At 40.7% G+C, this 16,622-nt stretch overlaps 1 protein-coding gene across 1 annotated transcript; it reads left to right on the top strand.

The window, feature by feature from the left end:
• The first annotated feature begins 4,585 nt into the window (after positions 1–4,585).
• LOC132144299 (zinc finger protein OZF-like) lies at positions 4,586–10,564 on the top strand. The gene is made up of 3 exons (XM_059555077.1): positions 4,586–4,744; positions 4,861–5,260; positions 8,891–10,564. Exons 1-3 carry the CDS (start codon positions 4,586–4,588, stop codon positions 9,913–9,915), a joined length of 1,584 nt encoding a protein of 527 aa, XP_059411060.1. The 3' UTR covers positions 9,916–10,564.
• The last annotated feature ends 6,058 nt before the right edge of the window (positions 10,565–16,622 follow it).

Genomic DNA, 16,622 nt, shown 5'->3' on the forward strand with positions numbered 1-16,622 from the left:
ATCATTGTAACCAGTGTTGGGAGGGTTACTTTAGAAATAGAATAGGTTAAAGATTAAAATTTACCCTATTTAAAATGTAATAGTAGTGTAACTTTTTAAATTACTTTAATAAAGTAATGTAACTAATTACTTTTGAGTACTTTTTGATTACATTTACATTACATTTACATGTTATCATTTAGCAGACGCTTTTATCCAAAGCGACTTACAAATGAGAACAATAGAAGCAGTCAGGTCAACAAGAGAACAACAACAGTATACAAGTGCCATGACAAGTCTCAGTTAGTCTAGTATAGAACACATAGACAGTTGTTTTTTTTGTTTGTTTTTTTTTTAATGAAAAGAAAAGGAAAAGTGCTAGTATTAGTTGGTTGAGTGCTGTCAAAAAAGATGAGTCTTTAGATGTTTCTTGAAAATGAGTAAAGACTCAGCTGTACGAATTGAGATTGGGAGGTCATTCCACCAGCTGGGCACAGTCCAGGAAAAGGTCAGTGAGAGTGATTTTGAACTTCTTTGGGATGGCACCACAAGGCGTCCTTCACTTGCAGAGTGCAAACTTCTGGAGGGCACATAAGATTTAACCAGTGAGTTTAGGTAAGTTGGTGCCGTGCCAGTGGTCGTCTTGTAGACAAGAATCAGTACCTTGAATTTGATGCGAGCGGCTACTGGTAGCCAGTGTAACCTGATGAGGAGAGGAGTAACGTGAGCTTTTTTGGCTCATTGAAGACAACCCTCGTTGCTGCATTCTGGATCAATTGCAGAGGCTTGACAGTACATGCAGGAAGAGCCAGGAGAGCATTACAATAGTCCAGACTGGAGAGAACAAGAGCTTGGACAAGAAGTTGGGTGGCTTGCTCTCACAGGAAGGGTCTAATCTTCCTAATGTTGTATAAGGCAAATCTGCAGGACCGGGTCGTTGTAGCAATGTGGTCTGTGAAGCTTAACTAATGATCCATCACAACTCCTAGGTTTCTGGCTGTCCTCGAGGGAGTAATGGTTGACGAACACAGCTATATAGAAGTTGTGATGAAGCAATGGGTTAGCTGGAATCACCATAAGTTCTGTCTTCATAAGGTTAAGCTGAAGGTCATGGTCATTCATCCAGCTAGAGATGTCACTCAGACAGGCTGAAATGCGAGCAGCTACCGTTGGGTCATCTGGCTGGAATGAGAAGTAGAGTTGGGTGTCATCAGCGTAGCAGTGATAAGAAAAGCCATGCTTCTGAATGACAGATCCTAATGACGTCATGTAGATGGAGAAGAGAAGTGGTCCAAGTACTGAGCCTTGAGGAACCCCAGTAGCAAGATTACATTTCTAAATTTCTAATTAATGTTTATTTGCAACTGTTAATCATTTTCAAACATTTACACCATGCAGGTTTAACCTTAAAGTAGTGCTCAATACTGTTAGACTTTCACCATCCTTCATCACTTGAATTAAGATGATCACATTTGAACACATCCACCACACAATCAGACTTTAGTATTGCCTTTTACTTTGAGATTGATCTGAAGTTCAATGCAGATTTAAAATCAAAAGAAATTGTTTATAGATACTGTTTTTGAAACCAAATCTTTGCAAACAAACACTGCATCTAACAATGGTTTTGGGAAAAAATAAAAGCATATACATAAACTCAAATACGGTTATCTAATAAGCATGTGTCCTATTTTGTGTACTAAACTCCTGAAAAGGTTTTTTTTTTTTTTTTTTTAACTGCTGTCTCTTTGTATATGATATGATGATACTTTCTCAAAATAAGTAAAATGCTCATGAAGTGATGCACAGCAGTTCTAGAGATTATGTTTGTGTTCATGTACTCATAAATTGAGGCAGCAGAGGCTGAAAACAATGCGAGCTTCAGTAGGCCAATGTAGTAAATGAAACTGCATGTCTGCGCCATTAATTTCTATGAGGTGCGGACTGGGAAAAAAAAATAGGCTGGGAAATCTCACACTCATACACCCACAAAACATTCTGAAACATGAACAACCCTTTTTTGTGTATGGACCTGACATGATGAAGATTTAATTCCTTAGGTTGGGGACATGCAACATAATTAAGAGTTGTCTCCTGAACTGCACCTTCACTTCCATTATCCATCCATCCTCTCATGACTTTAATACTGAAGATTTTTATTTGACTTTTACCATGTTTTGTAAGTGCATTTTAGTTTTTTGGCAAATTAATTACCACTTGTATTTATTTTTACTACAAATTTCATGGTTAAACTATGGTTAGTGCCATGCCATAGGCTACATTAATTTTCCTAAGGGTTGTGTTTTTGTCTGTACTAGCTCCCCCTAAACCTATGATAAAATATGATGATTTGTCTGCTAACTTACTACTGTAACATTACAATAGTTAATGATGTCATTTATAAAGTATTTTGAGTGAGTGTGAGCAATGTGCTGCTGCTGCTTGACTAAGTAAACAAAGACAAAACTACAATAGCATCTTTACAGATGAAACTGACCTGCACTTGAAACCCTGAACAGAAGTGTCACTTTTCTGCTCCAGCTGTGCTCTTCCACGGTCAAATTTCGGGGCAAAAAGTAGTTTGAAGAGGCTGAGTGAAACATTTATTCCAAATGCATGTATTTGGTACTTACTACCTTATATCTTTACTCTTTCCTTTCATTCTTTTCATGGCTTTGGAAAACTTGTCAAAATTACGTCATATCGTTCTTCGATTTCGTTTGAAGTATATTGGGGCCTTGTTTTGTTTTTTGTCGTGGACCATCCCGCTGGGACAGTGAGCAGCCAGTGCCCCATTGGTTTGTCTGCTGTATTGACAGTGTAAACATCCAATCATGATGCACTAGACAGAGCAATTATGTATTTTGTTCTGGCTTCACCCCATCTTCCTTATCGTTTTTCCCAAAGTTTTCACAGCAGCATTATCAAGAACAGGCTTGTTCTGCGGCGAGGGATGAAGGCCAAAGAGGCAGGCAGGAGGAGAAGAGAGTCGTTGTGTGCACGCCATGAGTGTAGAATATGTAAACCCTTTTTATTAAAGCATAAATTAGTCCCCTGCGATTTTTTGGCCAAGTCAGTTCAAGAGTGTTCATAGAGGTTTCCATGAGCCAATGTGAATAAAGCTAATTAAAATAATAATAATAAACATATATATATATATATAGAAATTAAAACCTATTTAGCAAGGATGCTTTAAATTGATCAAAATTGATGATAAATACATATATTGTTACATGTTACATAACTGTTTCAGATAAATGCTGGTCTTTTGAACTGTCTATTCATCAAAGAATCCTGAAAAAATATATACTCAGCTGTTTTCAATAATATAATAATAATAATAAATGATTGTTTGAGCAGCAAATCAGCATATTTGAATGATTTCTGAAGGATCATGCGACTGGAGTGATCATGCTAAAAATTCAGCTATGAAATTGCAGGAATAAATTAGATTTTAAAATATATTTAAGTAGAAGACTTGACATTTTTTTCCTGTATTTTGGATCAAATAAATACAGGATTAGTGAGCAGAAGATAATTATTTAAAAAAACATAAAAAATCTTACTGTTCAAAAAAGTTTGACTTTTGCCCCAGTCCAGCCCTACCTACAATCATCCTTTGTCTGTCAGTGGCGCTCATTTTCATCATCAAACTGAAGTCATATCGAGCGCTCCAGTCCAGCAGGGGGCGGAAGTGCGTCACATGTTGCTGCGTCTCGCGCAGACTCAGAGCTCTCGACGGAAGTAGTGCAGAGTTTTCTTTCTGCTGCTGTGTGATTAACGTATTTCAGGTCGGTTATTTACTTCATAATATACTTTAAGAGATTATGACCGTGTGCTTTATCGTATCTCGTTAATGTGTGTCGGACGGCCAATGATTTATGTTTTACAGAGAAGCGAGTTTAATATCATGTTTTAATACTTCAAATCCAGCTGCTAAACGTTTCTTAAATGTGGTTAATATTATGCATTATTGTATAAGGAAAAGTCTCGTTTATAACATTTTTATGATTTCTTGAGCACTTTTTTGCCTCTAATATCTTTTTTTAATCTTTGTTATGAAAAGGTTTGTATTTAAAACGTTTTATTGAATGGTTTTTATGTTTAGATTTGGCTGTTTTACCATTATCCCAGACATTCAGTAGAAAACCACAAGCAAGTTATTGTAAATATTCTTTGAACTAATAATTAGTACTAACTTTATTAACTGGCCATATGAAGGCAGTTAATTTTACTAAATTATATGAATAATATAAAGAAAGGTTGGTGAGATTGGCACATTAGTTGTCACATTTACAATATTAAGTTAATTATTATAAATTATTTGACTTCACTCCAGTAAACACAGTTTTAGCTTTTAGTTGTGTAAAAATTATATCATATATATATATATATATATATATTTAAAAATATAATTATATATATATATATATATATATTTAAAAATATAATTATATATATATATATATATATATATATATATTTAAAAATATAATAAAATTAAGGCAATCTGAAGAAACATCTTACCTTATGTAAATGAGTTTTATCAGTCCATTATAAATGCATATTTTATTAATCACAAAGTGTTTGTGTTCAGATGTTGAGCATGAAAGCGCAGGTGGATGTGGTCTGCTGTAAATCAGTAGGAACTGATCTGTCCATGCTGGATATTGAGGATTTCATCACAGAAATCTGTCAGCTGAAGAAAGAGGTGGCTTCACTGGAGGCAAAGCTGAGAGAAAGAGGAGACAAACTGAACAGAGAGGTTTGAACAGATCTTCATTTCATCTTTAGCTGCTAATATGGACTGATTGTTGTGTGAATCAATGTCTTATTGTTAATCATACTCTCACTAGATATATTACTGATTGTGTTTGTCAGGATGTGGAGCAGGTTTGGGTGCGTGAGACTGATGGGACAGAAGCTCAGGATTCAGTCTGGAGCGTCAGAGATCAGAGATCCAGAGACACACAGGACTCAGAGCTCAGCCTCACTTTACTCTGTTATACTGACGCTCAGGATCATGAATCCACTGATCAAACCTCTGACTGTAACGCTGGAGAACAGCAGATGCTGCAGACGCCGCTGAAGATGTGCTCCGTCAAACTGGTGGACTGCAGGAACCTGATCGAGAGCAGAGGAGAAGAAACCACCGCAGAGAAACAACAACACCACACTGATGAGGAAGAGGAGGAGGAGGAGGAGGAGAATAATGGGGAGGATGATGAAGATGGTGCTGAGAATAATGGGGATGATGATGATGAAGATTTCATTCCTCCAGGTTTGTTTCTCCTTTTATGACTTTGTTTTTTTTTCATGACACTTGAATGTCAGCAGAGACTGTAGGATCAGGTTTATATTGACTGATGGTGCAGATGTTCTGAGATATTTGGGAAAGCGTTAGTAGTGATGAACAATGTACAGGTTTTTTTTTTTTTTGTTTTTTATAAATGTGGGATTAAAAATTTGCTCTTTTAAGAGGTCCAAGTTTTCTGTGTTTGTTTGTAAAGCTGCTAGATTTGACCAAATATCACTCTATGATTGTTTTGCATAGGGTTTCTGCAGGGTCTTAAAAAGTATTAAAGTTGATAGATCAATTTAGAAAAAAATAAGGCCTTTAAAATTGCAACTAAATTTATTTAAAAATGGCTATCCCTGTACAGCTGTGATCACCAGTTCCTTCAACTTGGCTGAGCTTTCAATGTTGTTATGAGAAAGGATGAAGCTGATTGGTTGGTTTTTGTCACATCACATGACCCGGTGCGCCTGCAGCATTCTGAAAAGTTGAGATGTCTCACCGCACTTTTACATTTGAAATAACAAACTTGAGCGCACAGAAGAAACGATATGTGAACGGCCCCTTAGTATGAACTGAAGTCTGATTTGTTCACGTTTGTGTAGCTGCACAAACCAGTGGTACTTTAGCCCACCAGAAAGGGTGGAGTTGACCCCTATATAAGTGGTTTAGACCATCATTCTCCTTCAGTGATGAGGACCATCTCTTCTCTGAAGCTTAGCCTGCAGCTCACGGATATAAAAGAGTCCGGCAGAGGACGAAGTGAGAAGATTTCCCCCGTGGCTATCTGGCACTTAAAAGAGCAAATATCTGAACAAATTTTAAATGTTGTGCTGCGAGGCAGAAGGAGAGTGCGTCATCTGTCTGGGCAGCACCCAAGCAGAGCCACTCGCTCACTGAGACCGAATGCTTTGGCTTTCACTGGAGGCATACGAGTCTGTTCTTGCCTTGCTTGTGGATCCCTTTCTAATGAAGGCGGCCCCTCCTCTCCCACTCTCACGTTCCTCCCCTCCAGTTTTGTTTTAATTACAGTAGAGGACGTTACTCACTCTAGTTCGCTCATGCTGAGGAAACAATACCTCTAGTGGCTTTTTTTGGTTGCTACTGCCTTGTTCCAAAGAAAGATGGTGGGCTCACATCTCTTCTAGACCCCAGACATCTGAATTGCTCACTTATGAGATGGAGGTTCAGATGTTAAATTTGAAATGCATCCTCGTGCAGATTTGCCCCTAGGACTGGTTTCTAAAAGTGAACCTGAAAGATGCTTATTTTCTCATCTACATAGCTTCCATCACAAACCGTTCTAGAGATTATAAGGAGGTGCTTATCGGTATGCAGTTCTTCCATGCGGACTGTCTCTGGCCCTGCACACTTCTACAAAGTGCATAGACGCAGCTCTTTCCTCTCTGAGACAGATGGGAATCTGCATATTAAATTGATGATTGGTTGTTTCTATCCCACACAGAATAAGAATTGGCAGCTCACAGAGAGCTGTTGCTCAGCCACTTAAAGCACCTCTGGTTGACGATCAAACCACTGAAGAATTATCTGTTACCCAGCCAGCAGGTTGCCTTTCTGGGAACAACTTTGGACTGGCTTATGCAGGAAGGATCCCTGACTTCAGCAATTAGCGGTATATCTCAAACCGGGAACGGTGTGTCCCTTCAAGGTTTTTTTCAGAGGTTACTCTGCCTTATGGTGGCCAGTGCCTCTGTATTACCTCTAGGCCTGATCCACATGCTGCCTCTTATTTTGGCCTGTGTTTCATCCCATGCCTGGTGACTGGGACAATTTTGCGTCAGGGTAAACCAAAGCTTTGTCAGTGCTGTTGCCCCTGGACAACCTCTCGCCTGTTTCAAACAGGGATGCGGTTAGGACTGACCATCAAAAGGAAGGTGGTTACAACAGATGCCTATAACTGGGTTTGGGTGCCTGGTTGGAGGGCGATCTGGCATTCAGCTCAGCCCCAAAAAGCAACGCCAGTATATCAACTGCATAGAAATGTTGACGGTTTCCTTAGACCTGAAAACAGTCCTACCAGCCTTAAAGGGGCACCACATCTTAAGCCCTGCAACAGCAAAGCAACACAATCGCATTCATTTTGATCGAGAGCTGGCGATCTCCAGCGATTTGACAAAGTTAAGAATCCTACCACTTCATGCAAATGAAGAGGAACTTTCGGAAGCATCAGCCAATAGGAAAGAAGATAGTAGAGCTCATGTGATTGTTCTCCTCTCAGTTGTAGATAAACATATGCAATGGAGGAAAGTAGGCTCTGTTTCTCATTTATTTGTGTTTGCATGTATTTAATTTAGATTTAGATTAAATTTAGTATTTTGCCTAAAAAATGTATGTACTTAGCAGCAAGAAACCTGATTCACTGTCAAGGCAACCAGTATTGAGAACACCCAATAGTTACCTCATCGCCAGCCCCTCATGACATGCAGTGACAAAAGTCGCTGCTAGGGCGAACAGGGCTTAAGTCCGGCCGGACAGCATGACGGTGGTGGCCTACATCAAATCACCAAGGCAGTCTCAGGTCACACACTCTTTACAGGATGGCTAGTCACCTCCTCTTTTGGGCACAGAAAGAACTCCTCTCGTTAAGGGTGGTTCATGTGCCAGGCAGATTGAACCTTTTTGCATGTACGCTGTCCAGAGGCAAGGTAGCCCCTGGCGAATAGGCCATACATCCTCAAATGGTTAAAAAATCTGGTCAATCTACGAAGGGCAGAGGTTGACCTCTTCACCTCAGAAGACAACTCTCACTGCTCATCATACTTTTCAGTACAGTGAGATGCTCTGGCCCACAACTGGTCAGTGCTCATCTGTACACTTTTTCCCCAGTCACCCTGATTCCTCAGGTCGTCAGGCGGGAGTACTAAGTGCTCTCTCCTCCTAGTGGCTCCACTCTGGAAGTACCAGGCCTGGTTCCCGAATCTAGTGCAGCTCTCAGCAGCAGCCCCGTGGCCCATTCTACTGAGGAGGGTCCTTCTCTCGTAGGCGAAAAGCATGATTTGGCATCCCCGGCCAGAGTTGTGGAGCCATGTATGGTGCCCCAATGGGAACTTAATCAGCAATGCCCTAAAATAGTCGCTCTACCACAAAGGACTGCTGGTTCCCTTATCTCAGGGAACCGTGTTTACATCAGTAACCGGAGCGTTTCTGTGCAAATGGTGGGAAGATAAGGAGATGGAAACATGACTAATGGCCATGAGGCATACTGTTAGAAGGTGATCAGATTCAGATTAGAAGTGTTTAATCCACGTTCATTATCAGCACTGATTTGCGCATCTTGTCAGTTAACAACAGCTCTGTGTGGTAACAGCTTCTCAATGTGAAATCACGCACCTGATGGAATTTACTGATTAGAGAACCGGCTTTACTGACGAGATGTTAATATTAATTATTGGCCGATATTTATCATGCACCCCTACAAATGCGTCAGTCCTTGCCTTGGTAACGCAAGTGTAATATGAGCAGCGATATGGACGATATAGCAGAATCATAATTATTATTAATAAATTGCTACAAAAAAATATTAAGAGCATAATGCAGACTTACTTTATTCAAGTATATTTTAAAGTTGTTTTATTAAAGTTTTGTTCCTTTCAGATGTCAATGGTGGCTCATCTTCTGATGGAGATGAAGAAACCGTCTCAACATCAAAAGAGCAGCTGACGGCCAAGAGTTTCTCCTGCAGCACCTGTGGAAAAACACTGAGTTCAGAGGGTCATTTAAAGAGACACGAGAGAACACACACAGAACCAAAACAGAAAGATTACAGCTGTAAGATATGCAAAATCAGCTTTCCTACCGCAGAAGAGAGGAAACTTCATTTAAAAGAGCACAGCGGGAAGAAGGAGTTGCACTGCGAACAGTGCGGGAAATTGTTTTTAATTTTTTCTAAACTACTAGTTCACATGAATACACACCGTGAAAAGTCTTTCCACTGCAGCGAATGCGACAAGTATTACAGCACCAAATTAAGTCTTGATGCTCATAAGCGAATCCACACGGGAGAAAGACCGTACAAGTGTCCTTACTGCAAGAAGACCTACAACCACATATCACATCTGAGGACACATGTGCGTGTTCACACCAATGAGAGACCGTTTCAGTGCAGTGAATGTGAGAAAGCCTTCACAAACTCAAGCTCTCTAAAGTCACACCAGAAAATCCATTCAGATGAGAAACCGTTTCAGTGCAAACACTGCGACAAAGGATTCCGTCAGAGATCATATCTGAATCTTCACGAGAGGATTCACACCGGAGAGAAACCATATCTGTGCTCCTACTGCGGGAAGAGCTTTTCAAATTCTACTCATTTTAAAGAACATCAGAGAATCCACACTGGAGAAAAACCATATCAATGCAGTGTTTGTGGGAAGAGTTTCCGAAGGGGTGTTGCTTTACAGATGCACACAATAATTCATAGCGGAGAAAGACCGTTCAAATGCTCACAATGTGACAAGACGTTTGCTCGATCAGACGTCCTTAAGATCCATCAACGAGTTCATACAGGAGAGAAACCTTACTCCTGCTCCATCTGCGGCGAGAGATTCGCTTATTTAGGTAGTTTCCAGACCCACCAGAACAAACACACTAAAGAACAAACTGCTCCAGAATCATCAGAATGACTTTCATGTCTTGGTCTGTCAGTAAATGCTTTATTTCGGCAGTTTCTTTCATCATTCATGCCATGTGATATATGACAATAACATCATACACATGCTGATTTAAATTTAAAACATGAACCATATATTAAAGATCGGGTGAATTGGATTTCTGAGCAGTGTTCGTAGTGTGGATATTAAGTCCAGGATCACCGAGTGATTTCACTGTTCGTACAGTAGGCTATTCCACACCAGAGAGTGAGTTGTGTTATTTGTGCCTGATATATATATTTTTTTTCATTTACTTTGGAAATATTTTCATTTATGGAGCCAAGACCATGAACTATTGGTTACAAACTGATCACTCAACATTAACTGTTAATAAAACAATTCAATAACTCCAACAATTATTATGTACATTAAATGTTCTACTCACAGTTGTCCTGATGTGCAGAATATCAGTGTGGATTCCACAGAAGGAGTTCAGAAGTTCACGGGAGAGATTTTCTTTATTAAAGCCCCCGAGAAAGATTAGAACAGAGTCAGGGTGGTGTTGTTCTGTCTTGCAGTTAATGAATAGTTTCTAGATCTGAACAGCACATCTTATTTAACACTTTTACATCTGTACTCCACCTTTCGTTGATGTGAAAGCATGTCTTGGCGCCGCACGATTGCCCCGTTGATTCTGGGAACAGCTGAAAGCCCGGCAGATGGAGTGCGCTGTCTGGAATGGTGTCGTTTAGCGAAGTTTCCATGAAACACAGGGCAGCAGAGTGTGAGAAATCCTTATTTGTCTGGGAGAACAGGAGTTTGTCCGTTTTGTTGGGTAGAGAGCGTGCCAGATGGATGCCAGGCAACGGCATTCAAAATCACGAGTGCGCCAGCTCTTTTTCCCCATCTTCACATCCTGAAGCATGTGTTCAACACAGCTGTTGAAGTGATGAACAATTATGAACATTTTTTTCTTCGTTGTGAATAGGGATGCACCGATAAAAAATTTTAGGCTGATACCTATAACCGATAATTCTTTAAATATGAAAGCCGATAACTGATATGTTGGCCGATAAGTCTAAATCCACATTTTAACATAATTTGAGAGCTTGATTACCAAAAAGATATCTGCATTAAACACTTCAACATAAATCAAACATAAAGCAGCTTTACATATAAATAAATTAATGCTTATTTAATGGAAACAAGTAACTGGACAACATTACTTATGTGTAAAAAAAAAAAAAAATAAGGCGATAAGATGGATAGTGTTAAAAGAGGTCTAGTATGTAAGGACTATTGCCAGAGATATTGTCAAAATCATTAAATATTGTCATTATTAAGAGTATTTGGCATTTCCAATTAAAGTGGACCTGTAAATGCACACGTGAACTCGAACTAGGTCCATTGTGGATGTGATCTTCCCTTAACAACACGCTAAAACATGGGCAAACTAAGATTCTGTTACATTATTTTACAGTAACTAATGATTTCATTATATGACAGACTTGCCCTGCAGATGTTGCAGTTCACTGTATTTTCCATTTTGAAGTGTTTCCAATAATATTTCAAGCAATTAAAAACCATCATGGTGAAAAGTGTGCATCTGAAGCGCCTATGCAGGAAATAATGCATTAATTACAGGGTCTAAGATATCAGCCACATTATTTTACCGGTTCGTGACATTAATATGATCAAATTTCCCCCGTATACACTTTTTATGAACTGAATATCTTACTTAAAATATTTTAAAATGGGCTTAATCATAGAACAGCAAAATATCTCATAGAAAGGTAAGTGACAGTTGCTGTCAGGATAACGGTCATTAACGGATTTCTAGGCTTCAGAAGGGACAGTCATTGCCATGATGCATCTGAATGAGCTTAACTTTGCCTTTCTCAAGCACTACAGTATATATAATTTCAAGTTTTGTTTTGGAAACATTTAACAAAAACTTCAACAAATTAGAATATGGTGACATGCCAATCAGTTTATCAACTAAAAAATTTAAAGTACTGGGAAGATTAGGCAAATAGACTGGTGACGTAGGTTTGCGCGCGTTTCTCAATACAAAGTACGCTGATTTTGGACGTGCATCCTCGGCAGTTCAGACTATGTGCTTTAGACTCGGGAGTGTGATGTCCACGACGACGCAAATCCGGTAAATCTGCAAACAGCAGCGTGCTTGATCACATCAGTCAGCTGACCATGGCTACTGCAATTTTCCTCTCTGTATATTTACAATAAAATTAAATGGGATATCAAATACCACTGCCTCCTTTCGTTTTCATTTAAACATAATAGGGCTTGGGCGCCGAGTTGCATTCTGGGACGTGGCGGCCATGTTGCTAGCCAGTTGAACGAGAAGAGCAGAGTTGGGAGAAAGAAAAAAGATGTTAAAATCGCGAAAAGGTTATGGGATTTATAGGGATACGCTAAGTAGGGATGCCAGGGACCGGTATGTGGACAAAATCGGCACTATTAACAGTTTGGATCCATATGAAATTCCCAACAAATAGTGGAGTACCGACGGAGACTTGCTGCCGCACTTTTGCATTACAGATATCTTCAGCTACCTTGTTTGTTTTGTGAGCGCCTACACTTCAGAATAGTTCCGAAGCTACAAGTCATTGAAGTCTCATATACAGTTAGTTCACAAATGGATTGGTTCAGGAGCTGCAAATCATAGAACCAGAACAGCGGCAAACAGTATACAGTAATCCGGTAAGCTGCACTCTACCTAGCTGCTAGTTTAGTAACCGTTAGTGCTAACAACCATTCACACATGAACTTTAAACAATGTGTTTCAAAAGTGTAGTTAGTAGCTATCAACCCTCCCGTTTTTTCGGGGTTCTCACGTATTTGAGCTCTTTTCCCGCTGTCTTCCCGTTTTTGTATTTTCCTGTAAAATATCCCGTTAGCCCTTCAATCGGACCTGTCAAGTTTCTGTGTTGTTGTCCTGTTGCTACTCCTTGCCCTTCCAGTGAAACAGATGTTTTCAAAGCATCGTTTTGCTTACTTGAAAGCAACCTTAGCGTGATGTTGGGCTTTTTAAGATAGTGTGCTTGTTGTGAGAGCACGATTTCACGCCAATCTGTAACTAAAGTCACGTTAGACTTAGCTTCACAAATCGCTTAACGTTAGTTAATGCAGCAGTTTTGTAGTACAAATTTTTGCTGTCAGCAGAGGGATAGCAACAAAAAGATGAATGTTGAAATTTCCCGTATTTTGGATGAGTAACCCGAGAAATTTCCCTTATTTTCAATGTTGACTTAAGCTATATAAAATTAATATTCAGATGTTATGGTCTCCGTGGTCGCGCCTCCAAGCAGGAAAGCGGTGGAAAGTTAATCCATTCTCATTTTATTTTCCCCATGGCGATTATGTGTTTTTACACCCCACAATACAGCAACGGTTTACCATGGTTGAGAAAGATTTTTAATTAATCAAATTAAGACACAAGGATGAGAGGGAGTATGTCTAAACACTGCGCAGTAGTCAGAGTAGCAGTAAAGGAGGCTATCAACGTGGCGGCCACGCCAAGTAATGACGTCACGATGCCCAAGCCCTATAACAGCTGCAGAAATGTACTTAGTTCAGGGAAATGTGTATATACAGTCATTACAATGAAACTAAATATTATATAAAATTGCCTTTTTTATTTTCATTTTAACATATAGATAAATTGAATACAGACCAAAGATAACCTGTTAGATTTACCCAAAACGAATTATACGTTATGTTTAACCACTAAAGAGACATCAGAGCCAGCGGCACACATCAGAAGGTCTAGCTGAGGTGAGAATGCTCTCGGTGGATACATAAGCACTGATCACCCGCTAATCGCGTGGAGCTCACGTCTCCGAGATCAGCGAAACAAATGTTTAAATAGACAATGTCTTTATAAATAAACCACAGATTTGAGTTTTAAACAACTACATTCTCGCCTGAAATACTTTTAAAATTACATTTCATGACACAATAACAGTAATATTTTGAAAATGATCTGAATAAATGGTGGTTGAACCCAACCAATGCTGTGTGAACTCAACCAATCAGCATGCTTAGCGCGCAATTCCCGCCCCAGAAAGTTCCGGAACTTCGAAAAAGTACTACCTCGCCAGCAGGGACTTTCTGAGGGGCATTTTTTTCCCCAGAACTTTATTTAGTTCCTAGTTCCTGCGGTGGAAACACACTGAGTACCAAGGCCAAAGCCCCTAGTTCCTGGGTAAAGTTCCTGCAGTGGAAATGCGGCAATTGACACCCTTCACAAGGAGGGTAAGACACAAACATTGCAAAAAAAGCTGGCTGTTCACAGAGTGCTGTATCCAAGTATGTTAACAGAAAGTTGAATGGAAGGAAAAAGTGTGGAAGAAAAAGATGAACCAAGAGAACCGCAGCCTTATGAGGATTGTATAGCAAAATCAATTCAAGAATTTGAGTGAACTTCACAAGGAATGGACTGTGGCAGGGGTCAAGGCATCAAGACTCCTCACGCGGAGGCTGCTTTTATTGTTGCGGGTGATTTTAATCACTGCAAATTAAAGACAGTGCTTCCCAAATTCCACTAGCATGTTTCCTACCACACCAATACAAAACTTTGGATCATGTTTACACAAACATTGATGGAGCTTACACTGCGACCCCTCCCCCACTTTGGACAGTCTGATCACCTTTCTTTGCTTCTCACCCCTAAGTATTCACCCCTCATCAACCGTGTGAAGCCATCAGTGAGGACCATCAAAGTGTGGCCAACTGGAGCAGACTCTTTACTTCAGGACATATTTCAATACACGGACTGTAGTATGTTTGCTTCTCAGGCTGCCTGTGGCTCTCACACGGACATTGATATCTATACCTCCTCTGTACTGGATTACATCAACACCACCATTGACAGTGTTACAACAGAAAAACAGATCACAACATACCCTAATCGGAAGCCTTGGATGAACAAAGAGGTGCGACTCCTGAAAGCCCACAACACTGCCACAGATTAGATGACGCTCAGGCCTACAGCAAATCCAGGGCTAACCTGAAAAGGGGCACCAAAAAGGCCAAATACTGCTACAAGCTGAAGGTAGAGGAACACCATCCAACTCTGACCCCCGACGCATGTGGCAGGGCATCCAGATCATCAGTGACTAAAAGTCAAGCAACTCCGCTCCAACGGTCACGAATGTCTTCTTCCTTAATGAGCTAAATTACTTTTAATGCTCGCTATAACAGCAACAGCAAGGAGACTGCCACCAAAATCACACACTCTGCAGACCACCAACCCCTCAAACTCACCTCCACAGATGTCCACACTGCACTGAGCTGGATCAGCGTACACCAGGCTGGTGGCCTGGACGGCATTCTTGGACGTGTGCTTAGGGCATGTGCAGAGCAGCTTGCAGGAGACTTCACAGACAAGTTCAACCTGTCCCTCACTCAATCAACTGTGCTAACATGTTTTAAGTCCACGTCCATTGTGCCAGTACCGAAACACTCCTCCCCGATGTGCCTGAATGAGCACTCACACCCATCATTATGAAGTTCTTGGAGCAACTGGTCCTAGCACACCTCACAGACTGCCTCCCACCCACACTGGACCCACACAAATTTGCCTACCGCAGAAATAGGAGCACAGAGGATGCAGTATGCACAGTGCTGCACTCTGCACTCACAGACTTTGACAACACATATGTACGGATGTTGTTTGTTGACTTCAGTTCAGCATTTAACACCGTCATTCCCTCCAAGCTGACCACAAAACTTGGAGATCTGGATATTAAAACCTCCCTCTGCAACTGGATTATGGATTTTCTGACCAACAGGCCTCAGCATGTTTGGTCAGGCCACACCTGCTCCACCACCATCACACTTAACACTGGCGTACCACAGGGCTGTGTGCTGAGCCCATTCCTCTACTCCCTCTACACCCACGACTGCAAGCCTGTCCAAGGATCCAACTCCATCATTAAATTTGCAGATGACACCATGGTGATTGGACTCATCATTAACAATGATGAGACTGCCTACAGGGAAGAGGTAAAGCACTTGGCCACATGGTGCGCTGACAATAACCTGCTCCTTAACACCAGTAAGACAAAGGAGCTTATTATGGACTTCAGGAAGAAGAATGGAAGCACGCATGACCCCATCCACATAAACGGGATGGTTGTTGAATGTGTCTCCAGCTTCAAGTTCCTGGAAACCACCATCTTGGAGGACCTGTCCTGGACCACAAACACCTCCAGGCTGGTCAAGAAGGCTCACCAGCGCTTCTTCATCCTCAAGACACTGAAGAAGAACCAGCTGTCTTCAGCCATCCTGGTGAACTTTTACCGGTGTGCGTTTGAGAGCATCCTGACCAGTTGCATCACAGTCTGGTATGGGAACTGCTCAGCTGCTCACCGCAAGTCACTGCAGAGGGTGGTGAAAACTGCCCAACGCATCACAGGGACACCACTTCCTATTATTGAGGACATCCAGAGGAAACGCTGTCTACGTCGAGCTCGCAGCATTCTCAAGGACTCCTCTCACCTTGACCATAGACTGTTTAATCTCCTGCCTTCTGGGAGGCACTTCAAGAGCCTCCGGACAAGGACCACAAGATTCAGGAACAAATTTCTCCCCACAGCTGTCTCCTTAATAAAACTTTTACTCCTGAATAAAAATGTGTAGAAAAGATTAACCTGTTACACATATGTATGTGTAGTTTAGAGATCAAAACTTCTTTGTTTACACACATTATTTAA

This window comes from Carassius carassius, chromosome 7 (assembly GCF_963082965.1).
Source record: "Carassius carassius chromosome 7, fCarCar2.1, whole genome shotgun sequence".
NCBI classification, from domain to species: Eukaryota; Metazoa; Chordata; class Actinopteri; order Cypriniformes; family Cyprinidae; genus Carassius; species Carassius carassius.

What these genes read in the sequence shown, in the direction of transcription:
- LOC132144299 (XM_059555077.1), top strand. Translation starts at nt 4,586, where the DNA reads ATGAAAGCGCAGGTGGATGTGGTCTGCTGTAAATCAGTAGGAACTGAT. An exon ending in GAGACAAACTGAACAGAGAG is followed by an intron (nt 4,745 to 4,860) that starts GTTTGAACAGAT and finishes TGTGTTTGTCAG; the next exon opens with GATGTGGAGCAGGTTTGGGT. An exon ending in TGAAGATTTCATTCCTCCAG is followed by an intron (nt 5,261 to 8,890) that starts GTTTGTTTCTCC and finishes TGTTCCTTTCAG; the next exon opens with ATGTCAATGGTGGCTCATCT.